The sequence below is a fragment of the Theobroma cacao genome, chromosome 2, assembly GCF_053813885.1.
Source record: "Theobroma cacao isolate CCN51 chromosome 2, ASM5381388v1, whole genome shotgun sequence".
Lineage (NCBI taxonomy): Eukaryota > Viridiplantae > Streptophyta > Magnoliopsida > Malvales > Malvaceae > Theobroma > Theobroma cacao.
In genome coordinates this window covers 5,971,523-5,995,551 of record NC_142640.1, presented here as the reverse complement: position 1 = coordinate 5,995,551, position 24,029 = coordinate 5,971,523, and the positions used below count along the sequence as shown (strand labels likewise).

Sequence of the window (24,029 nt, the reverse complement as noted above, 5' to 3'; positions counted from 1 at the left end):
TTAATTTTTGATACTTGGTGGAACTGTCATACTTCTAAGACTGCTATAAAATTTAACTGGTCAAGCAGGGCAATCACTTGAGCAAGGTCAAACCACATTTAAATATGGTTCACTGTAATGCAATTATAGGCCAAGTAACTTAAAGCAGATGCCAGAGAACAATAATGTAACCTTGTTAAAGAGTTAGAATTAAGGAGGGTATATATTCTCTTGGCATATGCATTGCCACACTTGAGGATAGTACTCATGTTCTTGAAACTCCGCTGCTCGAATTGATACTTCAACCGGCATGCAGGGTTTGCACTGGTTGCACTTCGAATGACAGGCAAGAGGAAGTGAGCCAGGCCTTCTCATTCCGGCAATCAGCTCCAAATTAATCTGCAGAGAATATATATCGTTCCACACAAAGCATTCAAAGAATGTATGTTAAGTCAAGGCACATGGCAATGATATTTATAATGGTATAGTAGAAACAATAAAAAGAAAACAACCAGGGGAACAAGATATATTGTGGCTGTGGGATGCACTAACCGGAGAAGGTGATGGTGAGCCAGCTAGCTTACGAGAGTGAACCGAGCTAGAAGAAATAAGAATGGTAAGCAAGAGAGTGATGCTGATGTTGGTGGCTTTGGTTCTCTGTTCCATTCTTAGGAGCAAATAGAAAACTCCTTGGGCAATTATTAATTGAACTGGTCTTGTACAAGATGATGGCAAATATTTATACATGGAAATTGAGAAGTTGTTGAATCTTCTTTTACATAACATAAAGAAATGGTCAAAATGCTCTCAACTGCCAAGATCATCATCAATAAGTCTTGGACAGAATGAGCCATGTGCTTGCAGATATGGTTTTATCCTTTATGCGTAATACTGAAAGAAAATGTAAAACCGCCAAAGCGGATGGCTCCTGGTAATTGAATTTGTCTTGTGTGCTTTAATTCTTAGATATATTTAAATTGTTAAAAATGCATTAAACAAGCTGGAGTAGCTCAGTTGGTTAGAGCGTATGGCTGTTAACCATAAGGTCGGAGGTTCGACCCCTTCCTCTAGCGTTTCTTGTAAATTTTTCTATTTTCGTTCTGGGCTTCTGGCCCTAATAATGGACTCCACAAACTTTTTCATTCCAGTTTTGTTCTGGGTTTCCGGCCCTAATAGTGACAAACTCTTTCATTTACGTTCTGGGATTCTGGCCCTAATAATGACCTATTAAACATGGACTCAGAAGAAAGTTAAATATATGTAAATGATACCTCACTCGCTGCTCAATAAACTTTTACATTTTCGTTCTGGGCTTCTGGCCCTAAAAAGGACCTCTTAAACATGGACTCAGGAGAGAGCTAAATATGTGTAGATGATAGCTTACATGCTGCTTAGCTAATTTCTAAGTCCTAGCACACCATAAGTTATTCTACTACTGTACGATTGTAGTTGGTAGCAGCACTCCAACTAATGTTATTGCCTACATAGACACAGAACCTTCTACACTTGCATTCACAGCCTGCCTGACAACGAAATGGTGCCTTACTTGGTACTCACTAGTAGAACCCACAAAAAGGGTATGCTGCCCTGTAATTAACTTCCTGTTCCCTTCAGCATCCACAAGCGTAAACTCCTTGCAGACACCCAAGCTCATTGTCACATTCTGTGTCTTTCCTCTCTTCACTTCCAGCCTCTCAAACCCAACTAACTGCACGTTTGGTGCACCGGTCACCACTCTTGAGCTTGGTGGCTTCCAGAACAAGAGCACCACATGGGCTCCATTCATTGGTCCATTGTTCTTCACCCCAATGACAAGATTAAATTGCAGATCGTTGCAGTTTATGTTTGAAACATCAATTGCTTCACCATTTGAGTAAGCATATGGTTCGCGGATGGATTTAGAGGAGAGAATATTATTTGGTATTGATTGGATGAGTATTGTGGAAGGAGCAGATAATATGAACTTGGAGAATGACGTATAGCTTAGTCCATGTCCAAATTCATAAATACATTTGCCAGTGTAGAAGCGGTAGGTTCTTCCAGGAAAATTTTCGCTGGTGTTGGCTCTCATATTCATGTCTGTCATAGGCACCTGATCTGCATACTCTTGTGGATACCATGTAAAAGGGGACCTTCCAGCTGAAACAAGAAACCATTTATGAGCATACTGATGTTTAGAGGCACCTGCAATCAAAACAAATAAAAAGAAGGAAAGACAACCTGGATTATAATCTCCAAATATGACTTGAGCAATGGCTTCTCCCCCAGCTTGCCCAGGATATCCGACCCACAAAATGCCTCCAATTTGGCTCACATTCTTTGCAAAAGAAATATCAATAGGACCAGCAGCCATAATCACAAGAATCACTGTTCCATTTGCTGCATTAGCAACATCAGTCACCAACTTTTCTTGATATCCTGGCAATGTCAAGTTCACTCTATCCAGCCCTTCTGCCTCAATAGATTGATCTAGCCCCACAACTACCACCAAAGCATCAGCCTTGGCTGCAGCCTGAACTGCAGCCTCAATAAGTGTCTCATTACTGCATTTTACATCGCTACACCCTGCTTCATATGTAACCACTGAGACGTACTTTTGCAGTCCTTGTAAAGGGCTAGTGTAGTGGCAAGGTACACCAGCATAGTTACTTATCATTACTGTTGTGGCATTAGCATTTGGTCCTATAACAGCTAAATTCTTGGTGATATTTTGGGACAAAGGAAGAGCTCCATTGTTGTCTAGTAAAACTATTCCCTGCTTGGCAGCATCATGGGCTAGCAGCTGATGATCATCAGCGCATACATCAGATGGCCCCAGATCACCGAATAGAAGCAGTTTGGGGTTTCCGTCAAAGAAACCAAGCCTCATAAGGACTATATAGTTATATATTAAAGCCTGGTCAACAATAGATTCTTCCACTTTTTTTAAGTTGACTGCATTTACGGTGTACTTTCCCAGATAATCCCCACAGTTCATGTTTAAACCTGCAGAAATTAAACGACAATGCAGAAGTATAAGTAAAAGTGAAACTAAACACATTGATTTGAGTATTTTAGTGAAAATATCCAGCGGCTGCTAGCTTATCAGTGGCAACAAGACCTGCTTTTAGAGCAACTGCTACGGCATCTTCAGGGGTAGCAGTGTAATGGATGCTATTATAAAAAACCGCAACAGAGTCACAGTCTGAAACAATATATCTGCCAAAAGCATCTAAAATGTCATTGAAGCACAAAGAACATTATCACTTAAGAAATTATCAACCAATAATTGCAGCAACAATTAATGACTTGGTATTTTGGTGTTAGAGGATAACGATCAAGAGTTAATTTCTGTAAAAAAATCAGCATTTCATCTGCTCAAATGTTAAGGCACGGAGTTCATTTATGCTAATTTTGTGATCAGTTATAGGAATTAATAATTGTGGCCTGGACTCCTGAGTCTTCAATTTTTTAATGAGATAAAATTGTTTTTCTTTCTAGTGAAATGGAGATATATCACTACTTCATAAAAGGATAATATCTAGTAAGGAAAATAGAAACATACCCATCAAGACCCCATTGGCCTCTAACTATTCCTTTTAGCAGGTCTGGATCAGCACAGGTAGGAATCCCATTCACCCTGTTGTATGAGCACATTACACTGCTCACATGTCCCTCCTCAACACAGCTCTTAAATGGTGGCTGATACGTATCTTCCAAGTCCTGTTTCGTAACCTGATGCAATCCAAGTTTTAATATTAGTATGACACATAATGACCTATAATGTTGCAATACACCTTTTATATTTATTTTTGCTTTGCAAAGTTAAAAGTACTCAAAATTTACCAACTCCATTCACTGATCCCTGAATACCATAAGATTTTCCTGATTCCAACTTTTACAGAGCTTTGCTAAAATCTCAGTGTGTATTCACAATGTTTATGGTTCAGTAAGTCATTTAAGTCATAATTAAGCACTCCATCAACTCTACCAAGCATCAAACACTGGTTATTAAGTAACTCTAATGATACGCATACCTTTGCATCAAAATGGAATCGATCGACGCCTTTCCAATTATCCAGATCGTAAGCAGTGTAGTGCTTGCAACAACTTGAAACCTTAAGCTTGTCATGAGTAGAGTTTGACTCCCCACCCACTTCTTGCAATCCCCGAACATAATTCACAGCATATCTTGAGACCACCAGAGGGTCCTCCCCTGGTGTTTCTTGGCCACGTCCCCATCTCGGGTCACGAAACACGTTAACATTAGGGCTCCAATATGTCAAGCCCGCTAACCCTACATTGTACATGGCTCGAGCTTCTGTTGACACTACCTGCCCCATCTTAAACCATAATGTCGCGTTGAAACTTGCAGCAGACAAAATTACAGCGGGGAAACTAGTTGCACCAGGCACTGTGGCATTAAAACGTGTGCCTGGACCCAGGTCTGAGACACCGTGAAGTGCCTCAGACCACCACTCATAGGCAGGCACACCAAGCCTGGAAATGCCAGAGGCCGTGTTTACTAGTTGTTGCACCTTTTCTTGGAGAGTCAAGCGTGAAACAAGGTCCTTGGCTCGATCCTCATAAGATAAGGCGTAGTCACAGAAGGGGAACTGGCTCGTATTGGGATCATTCTTGTCACATGCAAATTGTTGAGTGTTACATGGGACTACTAGGAAAAGTGAGAAACAGAGAGCTAAGGAAACTTGCGTTTTCATGGCTTGCTGGTTTAAGTTTCCTTTACATGGTGGAATATTGCAAGCACTTGCAATTCTTTTATAGAAGTAGGTGAGGTATATAAAAGGGTTGGTCTCGTCTTTTTCTTGTCTTTCATATATACTAGGAACGAAGGGTTGCTTGCAATGTGAGAAATAGAATTGGTCTTCCCGTGTAGGAAATATAATTTACTAATAAACGAATGACACTTTGATGCTTAGACAAAGCAAAAGCTTCTTTAACTCTCAATGGCATTATACTCATGGACCACCAAATATACATGGTAATATTCCTATTACAGTCCCAAATTAGGTGAGGCAAAATGATACTAATACAAATCTGCATAAACTAAAATGAATGAATTGATCAAATGCATCTTTGCTCTTTGTTAAGTTCTTTGAGGAACACTTTCATCTTAAGCAAGAGAAGGCCAATTAATCATGGGAGGCCAGGCCACGTAAGCATCTTGGAATTTTTGAAAGTAATCAGTTGTCTTACTTTTACAGCGCTGCAAATCTGCATCACATTCTGGTATTGGTCTGTCTTGGGCTCGTTAAACCAAGAATCGTAATTCGTGGCTTAATTCACTTTCATGAGAATACTTTGCGTGAAAAAAAGTGTAAATATCTTTTTCATAACCTTGTACAATGATTGTAGTCATGTCATAGTTACCACTTGCTAATTTGATATGCCGATTAATCTTGGGTCTAAGGCAGGAGGATTATATGTCAAGCAAGCGACACTTCGAGCAAAGATAAATATAGATGTGTGCGCATCATTGAAGGGTGCCTTTGAAGAGAATGCAAAGAAAATAGGGCAAGCCATGCAGAGCCCACCAAGGCACCCATATGTACGACAAGAATCAAAGCATCAAGGTGGAATCTGATATAGAGATAGTGTAATTGAGCTTCAGCCCTTTATTTTACATTATTTTTTCACTAAAATGAGTAGGTTCAAGTGTCTAAGCAACATGATAAAGCAACATCTTCCTTTCTTTCGTTTTCCTTTTTCTTTTTTTTTTTTTCTATTTTGGAGGCTAATACCTATATACTTTGCATACATCCATAACAAACTGTGAGTCTGCTCTGACAAGAATCAGAGGATGCTTTCCTTTTCGACTCAAGTCATCTAACCCAAGGTAATTCTATTGCTACTTAAAATGCAGTGAAACATTTCATTGAAGTTTATTCCATCAAAAAAGGAAAAAGACAAGACTAAGTTTACTTTGATCACAAAGATCAAAGGGAGGAGCAGGGGTGACTTTTTTGTAACGAAACATAGGCATTGGGCCTAAAAAGAATGTAAAATTCTTACACTTCCAATGCTCAGGGCTCGTTTTTGATAGTTGGATGAAAAAATAAAAATTGCAGAGAACCCACGGGAATGTCAGAGCGCAGCGCAATTCCTTTGGGTTGGGGCTGTTCTTAGTCCGAAACGGGGACAGGCCCGCCTTCCCCATACTGTCCATCTGATCTCAATTGTCAGGTTCCCTAACGTAAATATCCATTTTTGCGGGACAAGTGCCAGGAGCCAGCCAATCCCATTTTGCATACATTCAGATAAAATCCACTCATTTGACCTTTCAAACTTGACGCAGTGTGGACCCTATCTGATCATTGCTTTGTACTGACAGTTATAACTACCTCTTCATGGGGGCTTCGTAAATGCCATTCATCAAATCCTTAAAAAACCCCACTAGCAACTGTCAATCGAAGCATCCAAGAGAACAAAGCGCAGGAATTCTCAATTTTTAGACGAACCGAAATTATGACCACCAGATTTCTTTTCGTTTGTACTCCTCGTTGTTTCGCAGCCTTAGAAACTTCTTGTTTTCATTTTCTCGACCTAGACATCCCATGATACAATAATATGCTATAATTTCAAGTTCTTGCTATATATAAAGTCTTAGATTAGAAGATACTTTTTGTTTTCTTTTGGGTTCAAGAAATATGGAAACTCTGCATTCTGGGGTCATTTTGAAACTTCTTGAAGACATGGGTATTGAAGAGAGAACAGTTACTGATGATTGTGATGTTTGTAAGAAGCCTGCGTTGTTACAGATTAGAAGCATAATTCCTGTGTTGGCAGAAGGTGATCTTTGGCCTAAACAAGGTTTTTTCATGAAAGTTTCGGATGCAACGCATGCTATGTATGTTTCTTTGTCCCAAGAAGAAGATGAGATGGTTCTATGTAACAAGTTGCAACTTGGGCAGTTCATATACGTGGAGAAATTGGAGGTAGCCTATCCAGTGCCAGTGCTTAAAGGGGTAAGGCCAATTCCAGGGAGACAGCCTTGCGATGGGGATCCCAAAGATCTTGTCGGCATTGACATCATGGAAAAGTTTGGTGGAGCGTCGAAATTGCTGATGCAAGACAGAAATTCTGTGAAGAAAATGTCAAGAGAAAGGGCTCGGTCTATAAGTCCTCATAGGGTACCCTCTGGGGACCGGAGAGCGAGTCTTGGAGGCCAGAACTGTGGGATTAGGGCTCCTGATGTTGAGAAAGAAGGCTTTGGTAGGGGTTATTCAAGAGACCAATCAAGTATAGTTGATAAAGAAAGCGGTTCAGATTGTTTGACGTCAAGTTGCTCCTTGGAATCACATTCCAGGAGAAGAAGCTGGTGTGGGATAGCGAAAACAAGAAGTAGGGAGATTCCAGACGCCGCAGTTGTCAAGCATGAGATAATCCCTCTTCGCCATAGTCCTAATTGTTATGTAAGTGCTCGGTTTTAGTCCTCTTCAACAAGTTAGGGTAAATTATTCTATGGACTGTAAGGTCATTGAGTCATTGATTTTATACTAGTTATTTAGTATAATAAAATTTTCACCCTAAATTTAGAGTTCTGTATAAATTCTGGAATTAGTGCAAATGTTTAAATATAAGAGCCGCCAGCGATTTGTTTCCCATTTTCTTCAGCAAAATATCATCTGCAATGTTGTTTCTGCCATAGTTAAAAATAGGAACAGGTTGATTTAGGCAAAGTTGGTGAGTTGGTGAAATATCTGATTTTGGATTAAGTCCTATCAGGCATAAATCATTCACAAACACGTAAAATTAGAAAGAATAAATTCTAAATGAAAAAGCAAATCTTCTGTTATTTGCCATCATCCTTTTTTTTCTGACTTTACAGGTTTCACCAGTTTGTCCTGCTAGATATAACAGCAACGATATTAATTCAAACACCAGAACAAGTATAAAAGACAGTAGTCCATCTCCAAAACCAGTTCAAAGTCCAAAAGGGAATAGAAACTCTTCATTAGCAAGAACTAGTAAGGAGCCATTAACTGAAGCAGGGACACGCGCGTCATCCAATAATAAAAAATGGGAAGAAACTGACATGTTGTGGGATTCCCTTGCCTCTTCCTTGGTCGAACAGGGAAAGGTATTGCATTTTGCTTGTTTTTGTTTTCCTTATGCGACATTCCCTGTCCCCTTAAAATCCAAAGATTTTTGAAAGCCCTTAAAATCCTCTGCAGGAAGTACTAAGGCAAAGGGATGTCGCTCTGCTTGCAGCCGTTGAGGCTTTGCAAGAGGCTGCTGCTACTGAGAGATTGCTCAGGTGCTTAAGGTGAGGAAATGTACACTTATAAAAAGTCAATTGTATTTGAATCTGGCATTTTAAAACATGCATATAGATTGTATTTCCTGTCATTGCTTTGCTTTTTGAAATAGGATCGCCATTATGAAACAATGGAATGAAGTAAATTAATGATACGCTTTTTTTGTAAGCATTGACTCATTGTTAATGTCGAGTTCATTTTGAGTTTGGGGTCTTATAAATGAAAATCACTGAAAGCCCACAATCTACTTTTCTCTGTTTGATTTTTTTTTTTGTTTATGTCGTTCAAGTTTTTAGATAAACAGGCTAAAATTCTTGGTTAACCCCTGCGAGGAATTATATCTGTTGTTCGTCTGTTTTCTTCTGTAACTTCATCACTTTGTCTGCCATTCCTGTTATCTTCTATGACCAGAAAAATTTACTAATTCCTTTCATTTTCCTTCAGTTCATTTTCAGAGCTTCAGTTGGCAAAAGAGGATGATCAGCAGCCTTGCATTAACAAGTTTTTCAAGCTGCAAGATTACATGGCTCAGTGTAGAGCAATTGTTCATTCGTTAAGAAATATTAGTCCTCTAAGAACGGATGATAGTGATCTGAGTAGTCCTGGTGCCATGAGGGAAGCAGTAAAACTGGCAGTGGATAGAAAGAGAAATGCAACCACATGGGTTAAAGCCGCTGTGGCATCTGATCTTGTCCCACTTTCTGCTTCTAGAACCAAAAATGTTTCCGCAGAGGCAAAAATTGCAGCAAAAAGCTCAAACAAACCAAGTCAGGTTGCCAAGCTGAAAGGCACTTCTACAATTAGGAAGCGAAGGAACATTTGTGAATTTTATTCTGGATTGGCAGCTGAGAAGGAAGCTCTCCCAGATTGGGTGAGGGGAAGTACCTTGGGTACAGCTCGAAATTTGGCACAAGCTTTGCAGGATGAATGTAAAACATGGTTTTTAGCTTATGTAGAGAAATATTTAGATAGATTTAAAAATAAATGCCTTTTGAGGGTTCGTGATAGACAGGTAGCTGAATCTATGTGTCAGATCAAGAGATTGAACGACTGGTTAGATATGATGGAGAAGGAGGGAGGCAGTGACAACTTTACGCTGGAGAGTTCTAAATTAGAAGCATATGGAAGGCTGAGGAACAAAATATACGGGGTCCTTTTGAAGCATGTTGAAAGAACTGCGATGGTTTTGGAGAATATGAGTGCAACTGCTGAAGGTTGGAACTCTGCGGGTTGCTCAATCAGTTTGGCATCAACGCAAGAGGAATAAACTAACAGAACTCTGTTTAAACCTCGAGAACCTCACATGGTATTAACACCAAAAAGGTGTCATTTGAAAGCCAAGAAGCATTTAGTTTCATTTTTCTTCTGTTGTTTGCTGCTAGGCACTAGCCAGACAGAGACAAAGAGTACATGTTGGTGATTCTGCGACCACATGTTAGTTTTCTAAACAGCAATTGAGGCCTTGAGTCCTTTCCATTTCCTGTTGTCGGTTAGGCTTATATATATGGTTAGGTTAGCTCCTGAAGTCGACGCCATTAACTGCTCATTGGTTAATTATCTTTAACTAATCGACAATTAAATCTTACTGCAGTTAGATTCCCCACTACCCTCTGGCCCTTTGCCTCGAGTGCCTAAAGATGAAAGACTGCAGCTACGTTGTCATTACTTGGATAACAATATGTAATTAAAGATGCGTCCCCGCAAATGGAATTGCGAATGTGGTAGCATTGTTGCATGGCCCCTGTACTTCGCTCGATCTCTTTTCGTCTTGCTTTTCTCTTTTCATTTCAACCTGTTTTTATCTTTCTCCTCGATATGAAGCGTTTTGCTTGCCTAACCTTCGTGTCAAGCCGAGGCACAAAGCTTCAAGAGCAAAGACTTCTTCAAAGGAACAAGGAAGAATCCCAGTCGAGCGTCAAAGGTCAAGCATTACAAGATGATGTCTTTCATGTCAAAAATCAAATAAAATCATAATGGGAACCATCCCAAGGGGCACGCTGGGTCCTCCGGTGATTGCTCTTTAAAGTCAATGCAAAGTCAATGGTCAACTTACAATTAGTCAGGTTGGTCAAAGTGAACTGACCAGCATGGTCAAAGTACCCAAAAAAACAAGTTTTGAAAATCCCCAACCCCAATTTCTTTTCCTCTATATGAATCACAGGTGGACTGGAAGAAAATAATGAAAAATTGTCGTCTGTAGACCCAATTTACGTGAAAACCACTCAACCAAACAAAAAAACACGAAATCGTTTAGTTCCATTCAACAAAAACAATAACATTTTAGTGTGGTTGTTGGGAGTCCGAGTTCCCATGCAATTTTAATGTTGTTGTTGTGAGATAATATAAGGCCAAGAACAGAGGACCATCCGCTGAGGTAATGGGAGGCAGAGTGACAACGTTACCTTTGCTGACTCCTAATTCCAAAACTGTCCCACACTGTATGGATGGATGGAGACCTGCCTTCAATTTAGAATCTTGGTATTCATCAGTTTTTGTTTCTTCGCTGTTGATGCCAAATTAATCATAATTTAGCAACACTATATCCTAACTTTGTAGTTTTAGATTTCAAAGGATAGGGAATTTTCATTTTCTTGCTTGTGTGAAGAATAATCATGCCTCTTTTTACTATTTTTTACCCTTTTTTTTTACAAACCTTTTAGGCTTCTGATAAGTGAGAATTTGTATATTCTTTGTCAAATGCATTGTGATTCGGATAGCACCATCTTTTAATTACTCTTTTTAAATTTTAACCACAGTCTATGTGGTGCTAAAAGTGGAATCCAAATACAAAACAAGGAAGAATTATTAGCTTGCTGAAAGGAACATGATATATTAGAAATAAACCATAGTAAATTTTGTGTTTGTTTTGGTACATAATGTCGATATATTTTCATTTTATTATTCAAACAAAATCTTAATTTCTAATTCCATTATATTTTACTAATTTCTAATTATTTAAACCAAAGGCAAAAAATACTACAACGTACTTATGAGATTTATAATCTCATTAAAAAAAGAAATGATATTTAATTTAGTCCGTTATTAAAATAATGGATACCTTCAAGGATAGAGTTATTTCGTAAAAATTACTTCCTAATTTAAGACGTCTTAAAATAAAAAAGTAGAATATTATTTATAAAACCTCATCACATGTTCCTTTGTGATATTGAACTATTAGCTTATTTTTTTAAAGAGAGGCGGCTGGCGCAACTTTATCAAGAAAAGTTGATGCAAGATTACTAAATTGCCATTTCTTGTTTGCATTCAACAACTAAGCTTGTTGTAAATTCACTGGATCTAATTGAACTTTCAACTGATACAGATACATTGTTTATTGTTTTATTTGTTTCAATCTAAGCAAGTAGATTTTAAAATGAATGAAACAACAAAGCAATGACAAAATTTTATATGTACACCGACAATTAGTTAAAGTTTTATGATATAATATTATAAAAAGTTTTTAAATTACTTTTAAAAAATTATTTTTTATTATATTTATAATTAATGATTGATTAATTATTATTAATATAAATATCACATGTAATTTTTTTTATGTTATGTGACATTGAGATTGAAGGATGAAAATATCATATGTTTATGTTATCATATCACTCAACATGTAATATGTGATAAATGACATTATAATTAATAATAATGAACTAATTATTTATAATAATAAATTTATTTAATTTAAATTTAAAATATAAAAAATTTATTAAATGTAATAAAAAATTTAAAATTTTTTAAAATTATTTTAAATAATCAATTTTTTTTAAAAATATTATGTGAAGTTTTATTTTGGTGAGCTAGAAAAGAATAAGACACTTCTATTTAAATAGCAAGACAGTAGCAAATAACAGTCTGCAAGGTAATTTAAAAAAAATGAGCGAGAAAAATATTTTCCTCTTTTCCCTTTCTTTTTCCTTCTTTGAAAGGAAAAGAATGACGGACATAAAAAAGGATCATTAGTGAGAAGACCGAGAAAGCTAACATCGCATATTTATCCGATGGAATTTAAGACGTCGATGCTAAATACTTTTTTATGTAGCACAGTCATTTCAAGCGTTTATCGATAGTGGTTTTTCCCCCAAGCTCTTTGGTCATAAGTATCATAATAATAGTAAAAACTTTACTAACGAATTTCGCTCGTACGAAACCAAATCTTCACACGCCATTCTCATTTTCCATTGCCAAAAACACCCAAACAAAGAAACCAGTCCCGAAACACCCAGGCATTTTCCACTTCTTTATTCTTTTTTTTTTTGGTTCTTCACCCCCCCCCCCCCCCCCCTCCCCAAAAAAAAAAAAAACCCTCAGACAGAGAAACAGAACTACTCATTTCTTTCATGTTTTTCTTACACGATCTTCTTCTTCTTCTTCACTATCTTCCTTAAGTTGATCTACCCAAATCCCTCAAAACCCCACGTGTCAAAAAATAAAAGATGGAGCTACGAAGGTTTTTGCTTGTAGGGTTTGTGTTGTTGTCTGTGATAGGGAACTGTTATGCGAGATTTGTGGTGGAAAAGAACAGCTTGATGGTGACGTCGCCGGAGAAGATTAAGGGGACTCATGATAGTGCGATTGGGAACTTTGGAATACCTCAATATGGGGGAAGCATGGCTGGTGCTGTGATTTACCCTAAGGAGAACCGAAAGGGTTGCAAGGGTTTTGATGAGTTTGGGATTTCCTTTCAATCCAAGCCTGGTGCTCTTCCTACTTTTGTTTTGCTCGATCGTGGAGGTACTCTTTTCCTTTTTTTGCCTTTTTATAAAAAAAAAAATCTGAGATTGAGTTCATTTAAGCTATAATTTGTCTGTTGTTGGGTTGACTGATGAGGAACCTTTTTTGTGTTTTTGGATAATTTGATTGTTACTTTCAAATTGGGATTACTTTAATGTTGGATTTAAGGTTTACTTTGTTGGCTTTGGTTGGTTTAAGAGGGTTTTATTCTGTTTTTTATTTTTGGGCGGCGGCTAATTTAATTGTTAGTTTGAGATTTGAGGTTTAATTGGTTTAGTTTTCATCCATTTGGATTTATGTGATTATTTTTAGCTCTTTCAGTCATTTGGGGAAGTATCCATTTCGCAGTTCCATTGATTTAATTGTCACTATAAGCTTGAGCTTTGTACGTTGTATCGTTTGATTAGGCTGACTAAAGATTTACCCTTTCTTTTTTGGGATAATTTACTTGTTTAGCCTGCTTAATTCCTTTGGACGTATGTCCTTTCTCTTTTTATCCTACTAAAGAAATTTTGAGGTGCAATTTTTTAGCTGGGTTTTTCCCCTAATTTCAAAGGCATCACCTTTAGGGGTTTCTACGAAAGGGCTTGAGAGTGTATGTTTTGAGTTTGATTGTTTTCTTATAATTAATTCTGAAGTTACTCTTTGTCTGATTTGGCACAAAATGCTGATGTTATCCCTTTTGGAATAAACTTTTTGAATTGATGGAGGAGTATCTGGAACTAATGCATTCTCTAGCAGATGTATGAAAATAAGAATGAGTTCCAAGAGGCTAGAAGTTACTGCTGACCGCCATAGTAATGGCTTATAGTTACTATCGGATTAGAAATTTAAGTTAGTACAATCTGATTATACTGTTAAAGAGATTAGAAAAATCTTAAGTGATAATCTAGTATGTTCAAGAGCATGTTTAAGTTTACCTTTGCCTATCTATAGGCATCAGTGGCTGCTATTGTGTTAAGCTAAAGAGATTAAGGTTATCAAATTTGTTTATTGTCCTCAAAGTTGACCACTCGAGTTATAATCTTACAATAAATTCTGCTTAGTTCTCTATAATTTTTAGGCCGAGAGAGCATTTTGTGCCTTATTCTTCCTATTATTTTTCCAGATTGCTTCTTTGCTTTAAAGGTTTGGAATGCACAGAAGGCTGGTGCTTCTGCAGTTCTTGTTGCAGATGATATTGAAGAAGCATTAATAACCATGGACACGCCTGAAGAGGATACTTCATCTGCCAAATACCTTGAAAATATAACGATCCCATCTGCCCTTATTGAAAAAACTTTTGGTGAAACTCTTAAGAAAGCAATCAGTGGTGGGGAAATGGTCAATGTTAATCTCGATTGGCGAGAGGCTGTTCCACACCCTGATGATCGTGTGGAGTATGAGTTATGGACCAACAGCAATGATGAATGTGGAGTTAAGTGTGATATGCTGATGGAATTTGTGAAGGATTTCAAGGGTGCTGCACAGATACTTGAAAAAGGTGGCTATACTCAATTTACACCCCATTATATAACTTGGTACTGCCCTCAGGCTTTCACCCTTAGCAGACAGTGCAAATCCCAATGCATCAACCATGGAAGATATTGTGCACCTGATCCTGAACAAGATTTTAGCTCAGGTTATGACGGGAAAGATGTAGTTCTTGAAAACCTAAGACAGCTATGTGTTTTCAGAGTGGCAAATGAGACCAATAAGCCTTGGTTGTGGTGGGACTATGTCACAGATTTTCAAATAAGATGCCCCATGAAGGAGAAAAAATATAACAAGGAATGTGCCGATGATGTTATCAAATCTCTTGGTAAATATTTAATTAAAAGAATCCTCTTTTTCACCTATAATTGCTGCTAATAGCACCTTCATGAGTCAAATATTATTGGCAACTAGTTATGAATGATTCATGATGTTCTTATGGTATATATTCAGGTCTCGATGGCAAGAATATTGAAAAGTGTATGGGAGACCCTTATGCTGATGCAGATAATCCTGTTCTGAAAGAAGAACAAGATGCCCAAGTAATTCTCTCGTGCTCTTATATATATATACATACTCTATTTTAATGTATTCATTTTCATCTTTAACCATACTGGAGCTTGTAATCGTGTAAAGCTATTTAATAGTACCATTTTTCTTAGGTGGGGAAAGGATCTAGGGGTGATGTTACCATATTGCCTACACTTGTTGTCAACAATCGACAATATCGAGGTTTGTATTCACACCTCTATTTTACAGATAACATTTTGAATGCTTTCCTTTCTGACATATCTGCATGCAGGAAAGCTGGCCAAAGGTGCTGTTCTGAAGGCCATCTGTTCTGGTTTCGAGGAGACTACTGAACCGGCCGTTTGCTTGAGTGGTGGTAAGTTTTTTTATACTTTCTTGCAAGAGAATGGTCTATTGCCGCTTAGGGACCATCATGTAAAGCAATGTAGTATTAAGCGGCTGAGAAAAATTGAGTGGATTTTTGTTGTGGGATGTCCACTTCTGCCAAAATTACTGAGGGTTAGGCTCTTAGAATTTCACAGTTCCTGAAATCCTGCTTTTGCGCAACTGGCACAGTGTAGTGGTTCAACTAACTGTTTAGTTCTTATCTGAAAAATGAGATAGTGACAGTGGTTACTTCTGTGGCAGATGTGGAGACGAATGAATGCTTGGAAAACAATGGTGGTTGTTGGCAAGATAAAATAGCCAATCTCACAGCCTGCAAGGTCTGAATTAAAACTTTTTTGATAGAGTTTCTCTACTTGATTATGATACGACTAACTCTCCATATAATGGTTTGCTCAGGATACATTTCGAGGGAGGGTCTGTGAATGTCCCTTGGTTGATGGTGTGCAATTCAGAGGAGATGGTTACAGCCACTGTGAAGGTGAGATTTTATTATCGATCATTATATTTGCAGTGATTTAGCTTTTATTTTAAAGTTAATGTTTAAAATGTGAAGTTATGGTCTTAATATATTCTTATGTCATGCCTCGTGATATGGTCCTATCTGAGCACGATGGCATGATAGGATTCATGTGGTCAATTTCACATTGTGAGAAAAGCTTGGTTTGTTGTTGTCTGTTGCTTATGTCTGAGTTTGAACCCCTTCATTGATTATTATTGTGTTCGCATATATTAGATAGAGGCAATACAACTTTCTTCCTTGAAAAGGGACTTCTCTCCTGTTTCTTTCTTTAATCATTTATATCTGCATAATATTCACTCACATACAATTTTCTTTTGGCTGTTCAGCTAGTGGGCCTGGAAGGTGCAAGATTAATAATGGAGGTTGTTGGCATGGATCACGAGATGGACACGCATACTCTGCTTGTTTGGTTAGTAGTGACATTTATTTCTCTAAGCCCCTCCCAGTTTTCCCTTTTTCGCTCCTTTGGCTGTAAAAATAAGTTCATGTTCTGATCAAGGCTGTGAACAGGGTATTGGAGATAGTAAATGCCAATGTCCTCCAGGGTTTAAGGGTGATGGTGTCAAAAGTTGTGAAGGTGAGTCATGATTAAATAAATATATGTTTCAAGCTGTAATTAGGAACTCAAACTATTTTGAGTTGAATTTATTTCAACAAACAGTCCTGTTCCATTTGGAGAACCTAACTGCTGTGGGACATTATGATAGCACCTCCTCCATTCTTTGAATGAAGAAGCTTGCATGAACTTGATGTAGAATAACTAATAAATGTACAGTTTGGACTGATTGAATGCATTGCAAATAGAAGCTTTGAGTTTGTCAAATGATTAAGTCATTTAATATTTATGCCTTGTCCATCATACAGATGTTGATGAATGCAACGAGAAGAAAGCCTGCCAGTGCCCTGAATGTAGCTGCAAAAATACCTGGGGAAGCTATGAGTGCACTTGCAGTGGAGATCTTTTATATATCAGGGACCATGATACCTGCATAAGTGAGTTGATGGCCTAATATTTTCAACTTGAACCTATTTTCTTTGGAATATATGATTAATGGTTAGTGTGTTGATATCCACTCCTTACTCTATCACAGGTAAGAGTGGCACTGAAGTAAGATCAGCATGGGCTGCTGTTTGGGTCATTGTGATCGGCTTGGCAATGGCTGCTGGTGGGGCTTATCTCGTTTACAAATATAGATTAAGGGTAAGAGCATATCGATATTTAAACTTGTAGACTTATAAAAGATAAGGTTATTCATTATCACTATCATGTAGTTAAAGGTGCTGGTATTAGCATGAAGTAGCTGAATTTTTGTCATCAAAACATGTCTTCAAATTTGGAATGAAGTTTGATCAGTTATAATGGACAGCATATTGGATGGAGAAAAGAGTCACTGTACTTGATTGAATATTTTTCATGGGGAGGCTTGGATTTGAGGGTTTTGATTGACAACACCCACTAGACTACCTTTCATATCAGAACTAGCCATTCTGATTTTCATTACTATATGTTTGTGTGTTGAGCATATATTGGTTTTTTGCTCTTCCCTAGTGTTTACTTGTTTTGTTACTCTTGCAGTCATACATGGATTCAGAAATCAGAGCTATAATGGCACAGTACATGCCGCTGGATAGTCAAGCTGAAGTTCCAAATCATGTAAGTGAAGATCGAGCGTGAAGAAGGAAAACTCCAATATTTTCAAGGAGTTCTGATCATGCAGGGTTGATGTGGTTCTTGTTATACCCTTATTCGATTGAATTTCAAGCATGGATGTTATTGGTATGTAAAATATATCAAACAATAAAGAAATGCAGATTAGAAGTGGGTATTTGTTCATTATAACAGTAACATGCTGCAAAAGTTGAGAGTAGGGGATCGACTTCAGCCATGATCAGGGGCAGATCATATTCATATGGGATCTGGCCGTAGCATCTAAGAATTTCGTTTCCAGCTTCTATGTATCCCGATAATCTTTGCCCCATAATTTATATGGCAATTCTGTAATTCGTTTAATGCCTTTTAGGTGAGCTGAACTCTTTCTTCTTACCGTATTTTGTTTTTGAACTTTTTGAGGGCTCTAAACTGTGCGTATTGTTACTGTGGATCTCAAGCTGTAGAGTGTAAACCATATTCATTTTCTTGTAGAGTGTAACTTGGTGTTAGACTTGTGGATCTCAAGCTGTGATTGATGCTAGTAAAATTCTAAACTTGAATAAATAAGAAAAAAATGAAGCTCATTATTCATCTTTAAGTTGTGTTGTAGAAGAGGGAGAGAACTCAGCTTTTACGCGGTTTCATTGTGACAAAAGTAAAAAGAAGAGCCAAAAACAATCAATCATGTGACAGGCTTCCCGCTTACTAACCATTGCAAATGGTAGAATATGGATTTAAATATTCGAGAGTTTAGGGCATTTACCGAGTTATCAGGATCTCAAGGTTATTGACTATTGAATATCAAGATTCTACTGCAGCTGGGCGTGATTGACGCTGCCATTCCCACTCGCACTAATGCACACATACTGTTGCTTCTTTTTCTTCTAAAGTTAGCAAACCTGTTATGTCAAGGCAGACCCTGGTGGCTTCCATTTCCCAAGTCAGGTGTCAGAAGCGGAAGTATTTGCTGTGACTGACAGAGAACATGCTCCTTAGTCGGATGAATTTGTTTTTTAATGTTCCAACTTCGGAAGCTTCAAGGTCTCACACGTAATACTATCTCTAGTATGTATGTCAATATGTCATCGTAATACTATCTCTAGTATGTACGTCAATATGTCATCGTAACCATCTAAATCTAGCCTATGCGTTTGTGCGTAGGGATCCCAGCGTGTTCCCGATCTTCACTAAAACAGTAAAACTGCCTTCACTTAAATTGCCGAGCTGCTATTTTGCTGGTCTCAACTTTGTTTTTGATAAGTTACCGACTAAACCCCACCATTGCCAGCATAAAGACATATAATATTGCTATATATCTTGAAGTTGAAAGGAATTCCTTAAGCCCTTAAACATGATTTTTGATTCAAGATCATTGTTTAGCGTAATCCAGTTTCGAGTAAATGACATCTTTTAGAGTAAATTTAGCAGTTTTATGGAGGCAGTACAAGAACACATGCAACACCTCCTAGGCTACAAGTCACACACATATAGGGACAGGTTTGAAAGAAGTCCTATCATTTACTTCTTAATTGTACAAAGAGCATTTCCATTAATTGGTTTTGTTTCCATTGGAGTATGCATTGAGAATTTAAAATATTTGTTTCAGTACATAAAATTAATAAAAAATTATAACGAATTTACATATAACAGAATTAAATAATTATTTCATAAAAACCATCTAAATAAAGACCAAATTTCACTGTAAAGTTCAAAGCTTGTAATTATAGCAAAGAATAATCTTCAAAATGAAGAAGATCAACTTCATTAACTATTATACTTTATGTGATTACAAGAAAGAAAAGGACAAAGTTGATGAATGAATTGCGGTAATTATTGATTGCAATTAAGATTTGAAGAAGTTTATGTACTACAGGAAATATGCGGATGGCAAAGACTTATTTCAATTTAGAGAATATGCTGATGGCCAATGTTTTCGACAGAATGGGCGGTACCACCCTCAGGCCACTATCTTCTATGATCGTTTTGGGGTGGCAACCTTGAGATCAAGTCCAATGTCCATTCCATTGTAAGCAATGGGTGCATACATCCATAAATCATCAGAACTTAACAGCTGCAAGATTCCAAACAGGAAAGCAAAATATTAGATATTGGTAAAATATCTACTTTTTTTATATTCAGATCAGAAGAGAGTATCAATTTTCATCTGTGAAGTGGGGCAGTAAAAGCTTATAAGTTACAAGGATCCTTTGTTTGTTCTTGGTTCTTACCTTTATTTGGAGCTGCAAAAACTTTACATATTGGACAGCTTCTTCAAGCATTGTGCTAATATCAACCTGCAATATCAAAGAATTAATTTTTGGGATTTGAACTCACAATTTGCATAGAATTATGGTTAAAAGTTTACTCAGCATCAAGAGTATAGTCCCTACCTTTGTTCCATTGGGGACGAGGTTCTGTAAAATTCTCAGCCTCTCATTTATTCTTTCCCTTCTTTTCTGCAAGATAAAGAAGAAAGATTGATTAATCAGTTTTACGTTTATCGGCAGCAATGCCTCACATTTGTCTTTGTGATAGCTATAATGGATAGTTACCCTTGCATAAAGGCTTTGGGGATCCGTGGCTGCTCCCCTACTGGCTCTTGTTTTGCCATTCAAATTTAGTGCTGCTTGTCCTCCATTCAACTCCTGAGAAGCATTTGAGTCATCGTCTGATGAGCAACTGGCCGAGCTTTGGCCGTTGAGACCAGCATTCCCATCTTTATCGTTGTTGGTGGTTGAGGCACTACCCTGGTTCTTCTTTGACCTTGCATTTTGACGGTTCTTTTGGACCTGCAACATTAAATTATGATGAGAAGGTGGTGCATAAACTAATTCTTAGTACTCTCATCTAGGAAAGGGAGGACTTCACATCATCAAGAAAGTAACAATTTGCTAAGAAAGAAAAATGCATGTCTTTTTACTCACATCTCCTGAACTTCGAGACCTTTTCTTAGAATTCTCTGATATGTTGTTACTTTTGATCTCTGTGACTGGTTCTGGCTGTGGGATCTCAGATTCCCTTTTGGGCTCCAAATTCTTATTGGGAAGAGCAGGTTCTTGGTGGCTTTTACCAGCCTGTTCTACATTTCCGTTGCCCATTTCTTGGTTCAAGCAATCATCACCTTCGACAAGATAGGAACTTGTGTTTGTTGCATCTTCCATACAAAAATCCATTGACATGGGGCTATTATTGGCTACAAAAATCGGATGAGAATCACTCAGGTAGTAGCTCTCTTGACTTGAAGATGGAAAAACAATACTACTACCAGCACTATAACTACTCCCTTGTGAAAAACTGTATGAACTAGTGTCAGCAATATCTGAAGAACAGTACGAAGCCGCCTTCATGCTTATTGTAGAATGATGGCCAGGCCAATAAGTAGATGGAATTCCCAAGTTTGAACTCCCATCTAGCTCATCAGGAAGGGGACAGTTACTGAGCAATTGAGCCATGAAATCGGCTTCCTCAGTGGTGTACGTTCCACTAAGAGAGCTCCACTCTCCTTCTAAAATGGCAGCTCCCATAGAATCCATTCTTTTTTCCCTTGGAAGCCTTTCGGAGAAAGAAGGGTTTTGGGTTCTAAGTGGTATGCTACTAAGAGAAGCTCTTTTTTTGATGCTTGAAGAGAAACAGGATAAAGAGACATATATATACCCAACAGCTGTGAAGAATGTTATGGGAAAGCATTGACTTCACTCGTGTAACAACATCTCATTTCATAATTACCAATTATTAGAGCTGGGGGAAGTCCCAATTCCCTGTCACTGATATGCACAAGTCCGTAATGGGCCCAAGTACAACTCAGAAACACTAAAATAATGCAACATTTCAGCTGCCCTCAAACGCCCAGGACGTAACTAACTGTACCGCAAGAGAGAGAATGATTTAGGAGTCGAGAAAACGATCTGAATTAGAGATGAACTAAGATTAGGTGGGGACCAGAAAAACTGGTCAATTATTTAGGCAGGAATGAAAAGAAGAGATTTGGGGAAGAAGGAAAGGAAGGAGAATCACACCTGGCAATGGAGAGACGTGGGGAGTCTTAATGTGATAAACATAAAATAGTATATATGTTAAAGTGGAGAATGAAAATGACATTGAGGAAAGGGCGGCCAGATCGTGGAGATGAGTATGATGACATTCTCAAAACTACCTGGAACCAGACAGTATATCTGCCATTCGGATACTTTGTCTCCTTCATGGGTCTTGAATCCTCACAAGTGTTGTTTGAACTTTAGGAATCTCTATCTTTTTAGTTATCAGTACACCCAAAAATTTTCTACCCTGTTACATGTATCTGAAGATCAGAAACCAGATTTCCATATGAATATGTTGTGAATTAATGCTGGTTAGTGCTAAGCCACAGCTTTTCTAATTATATTTCCGTGGTATATGTTCAACCATGTTACGTGTATCCATAGATCTCATAAACCGGATTTCTATGAATATATTGTTATATACGTTTAGAGTTTTCTAATTTTTCATGGTATATTGTCAAGGACTTGTGCCAATTTCCTATGCTAAAGGTAGTGTACTATCTTTTGTCTGAATATAGGACCAGCGAAAAGGAGATAAGAATGAGACTGTCAATGACTTGTACAGAGAAAAGATGCATGGATCATTTATCAGAGAGTTGAAGGGTTTTCAGCATGTCAGATAAATCGAAAGGAAACATATATACATATATGAACAACAGACTGATATACTGAAGAACTACATTTCCAAAATGTTATGGCCCCTACCTATTTAATACTTATTGGTCTTTTGTACGTCTCCTTGACTCCATCCAAAGAGCTTATAGTATAACTTAATACCAAAAGTGCTTTAGTATGAGTTTCTCCCCAAAAAGGAAGCAAGGGTGAGACCCTATGTTTGTATTTCATTTATGATATATATTAAAGGATAATATATTCTGAAAGGGAATATATGAAGTGGGAGAGAATGATATGCAACTGACTCTATCATGTATCCTCCATGACCAAAAAAAAAAAAAGATTATCCCAAAAATTTGTGCACTTCAGCTTTTAGTTCCAAAAATTTGTTTTTACATGGAGCATGGTTTATATTGTCCTATGCACTTGCATGCTTTAATATGAAATCGATTTAAGATAAGATAATATACTTAATATCTTACGAGACGATATAAATATTAATAGTAAAAAATTCCACATCGATAAAAGAAAAAATGAAAAGAATATTAACTTTTATTTAGTGCTTACACATGTTGTTTAGTTTTACAATGAATATGAAAATTTATTTTATATCAAATTTTGAATCATGATAATTTTAAATAGACGACGTTGTATATGAATAAACGTACAGAATATATATTTATTTATATCTCTTTGCTTCGAGCTCAAGGAATAATTAAAATGATCATTTTTATCAAGTATTTTCATCTTAATTTGTTTTTTACTTTTCTTAACAAAACAATATTGACATCATTTAAAAAAAAAAGAATTATTGAAAGAAAACATTTTTCCTTAATCATTTCAAAAAATCAAATCTAAATAGAAAATAGAATCTAATCTACTCTTAAATTTAGGTAAAAAACAAAAATACCTTTATCAATAAATATATATCTATCAATATATTCTCAAATCTATCTATCAATCTATCTATCTACCAACATCCAAATCTATTATCTACATAATTACATTTATATTTTATTACACTAACAATTAAAATAAAGTCAAAAATTCTCCATGTGTGTTTAAGTTAACGCAAAAGACAGAAATGCCCTTGGTGTCAACCATTTAAGAAATCAAAGTTTTTCTTTTTTGTCGTCTTTTGCTCTGAGATTAAAATAAAATTAAAATGAATCAAAAAGCATAGAGCCAAACTGGTCCGAACGTGTTGTATAGGAATGATTGCAACAAGATCTCACATACTGACAATACCAAATAAAAACTAATGTGATTAATGTGGTCGCATTTTTTTCTTTTGTTAAGTGATTAATGTGATCACATTATAATGGCTAGTTGGTAAAATAAAAACCCCCCTAGCTAGCCTAGCTTATAAGTAGACTCAAAACTCATAACTTAAACTAATTATTGGTTTTACATAAACATTATTTTATTTTATGATGACACGATTGAAATTAATTTCTCGTCAACTCAATTTCTTACTTTTATGCGCGTTTTAAAAAAATTTAGTTGTACAGTATAGAATTAGGGTTCTCTTTTTTTTTTCCTCTTTGTTAATTGTTTTTGAACTTTGTTTAGTTTACATTTTGTGCAAGAATATATTGTTCATGGAAAATAAAAAAGAATAAAGAATAAGCATAACCACGTGGAATAATGAAATCCTCAGAAAGAATAAAGAAAATGAAAGGGAAATCACAAATGAAGAATTAAGTAATTAAGAAATTTAGGCCCAAAACCGAAAAAAGCTTCTGCATTCACTTGACACCTGGGTTATACTGGAATCAAGCAATGAACATTTGAAATTTCCCAAGTCCAACCTAAGATTCCGCCGGTTTTGGCTCTCC

At 36.9% G+C, this 24,029-nt stretch overlaps 4 protein-coding genes and 1 non-coding gene across 5 annotated transcripts; 3 read left to right on the top strand and 2 right to left on the bottom strand.

The window, feature by feature from the left end:
- Positions 1–978: 978 nt before the first annotated feature.
- TRNAN-GUU (transfer RNA asparagine (anticodon GUU)) lies at positions 979–1,052 on the top strand. Its single transcript has one exon. It is a non-coding gene; the product is annotated as a tRNA-Asn (tRNA).
- Positions 1,053–1,236: 184 nt separating this feature from the next.
- LOC18608083 (Glycosyl hydrolase family protein) lies at positions 1,237–4,714 on the bottom strand. Its single transcript, XM_018116482.2, has 5 exons — positions 3,996–4,714; positions 3,524–3,693; positions 3,080–3,177; positions 2,200–2,964; positions 1,237–2,118 (listed from the first exon to the last, which is right to left on the bottom strand). The coding sequence occupies exons 1-5, from the start codon at positions 4,677–4,679 to the stop codon at positions 1,460–1,462; spliced, it is 2,376 nt and encodes a 791-aa protein (XP_017971971.1). The 5' UTR covers positions 4,680–4,714; the 3' UTR covers positions 1,237–1,459.
- A 1,693-nt stretch (positions 4,715–6,407) lies between these two features.
- On the top strand, positions 6,408–9,774 carry LOC18608082 (protein CORTICAL MICROTUBULE DISORDERING 6). The gene is made up of 4 exons (XM_018114855.2): positions 6,408–7,391; positions 7,808–8,059; positions 8,154–8,245; positions 8,682–9,774. The coding sequence occupies exons 1-4, from the start codon at positions 6,627–6,629 to the stop codon at positions 9,502–9,504; spliced, it is 1,932 nt and encodes a 643-aa protein (XP_017970344.1). The 5' UTR covers positions 6,408–6,626; the 3' UTR covers positions 9,505–9,774.
- Positions 9,775–12,381: 2,607 nt separating this feature from the next.
- LOC18608081 (vacuolar-sorting receptor 3) lies at positions 12,382–18,048 on the top strand. Its single transcript, XM_007042571.3, has 12 exons — positions 12,382–12,977; positions 14,086–14,778; positions 14,904–14,992; positions 15,113–15,182; positions 15,253–15,336; positions 15,609–15,685; positions 15,765–15,846; positions 16,215–16,297; positions 16,399–16,465; positions 16,753–16,881; positions 16,980–17,089; positions 17,465–18,048. Exons 1-12 carry the CDS (start codon positions 12,680–12,682, stop codon positions 17,561–17,563), a joined length of 1,881 nt encoding a protein of 626 aa, XP_007042633.1. The 5' UTR covers positions 12,382–12,679; the 3' UTR covers positions 17,564–18,048.
- A 1,151-nt stretch (positions 18,049–19,199) lies between these two features.
- Positions 19,200–21,146, bottom strand: LOC18608080 (basic helix-loop-helix (bHLH) DNA-binding superfamily protein). The gene is made up of 5 exons (XM_007042570.3): positions 20,464–21,146; positions 20,092–20,328; positions 19,930–19,995; positions 19,768–19,833; positions 19,200–19,610 (listed from the first exon to the last, which is right to left on the bottom strand). The coding sequence occupies exons 1-5, from the start codon at positions 21,070–21,072 to the stop codon at positions 19,512–19,514; spliced, it is 1,077 nt and encodes a 358-aa protein (XP_007042632.2). The 5' UTR covers positions 21,073–21,146; the 3' UTR covers positions 19,200–19,511.
- Between the last annotated feature and the right edge of the window lie 2,883 nt (positions 21,147–24,029).

Coding starts and splice junctions, on each gene's coding strand:
- LOC18608083 (XM_018116482.2), bottom strand. CDS start 4,679: ATGAAAACGCAAGTTTCCTTAGCTCTCTGTTTCTCACTTTTCCTAGTA. Junction 3,178..3,523: donor GGCCAATGGGGTCTTGATGG/GTATGTTTCTAT, acceptor TGCTTTTGGCAG/ATATATTGTTTCAGACTGTG. Junction 2,119..2,199: donor ATTTGGAGATTATAATCCAG/GTTGTCTTTCCT, acceptor TTCTTGTTTCAG/CTGGAAGGTCCCCTTTTACA.
- LOC18608081 (XM_007042571.3), top strand. CDS start 12,680: ATGGAGCTACGAAGGTTTTTGCTTGTAGGGTTTGTGTTGTTGTCTGTG. Junction 14,993..15,112: donor AAGAAGAACAAGATGCCCAA/GTAATTCTCTCG, acceptor CATTTTTCTTAG/GTGGGGAAAGGATCTAGGGG. Junction 16,466..16,752: donor TGGTGTCAAAAGTTGTGAAG/GTGAGTCATGAT, acceptor TCCATCATACAG/ATGTTGATGAATGCAACGAG.
- LOC18608082 (XM_018114855.2), top strand. CDS start 6,627: ATGGAAACTCTGCATTCTGGGGTCATTTTGAAACTTCTTGAAGACATG. Junction 7,392..7,807: donor GCCATAGTCCTAATTGTTAT/GTAAGTGCTCGG, acceptor CTGACTTTACAG/GTTTCACCAGTTTGTCCTGC. Junction 8,060..8,153: donor CCTTGGTCGAACAGGGAAAG/GTATTGCATTTT, acceptor AATCCTCTGCAG/GAAGTACTAAGGCAAAGGGA.
- LOC18608080 (XM_007042570.3), bottom strand. CDS start 21,072: ATGGATTCTATGGGAGCTGCCATTTTAGAAGGAGAGTGGAGCTCTCTT. Junction 19,996..20,091: donor CCCAAAGCCTTTATGCAAGG/GTAACTATCCAT, acceptor TTTATCTTGCAG/AAAAGAAGGGAAAGAATAAA. Junction 19,834..19,929: donor TCGTCCCCAATGGAACAAAG/GTAGGGACTATA, acceptor TTGATATTGCAG/GTTGATATTAGCACAATGCT.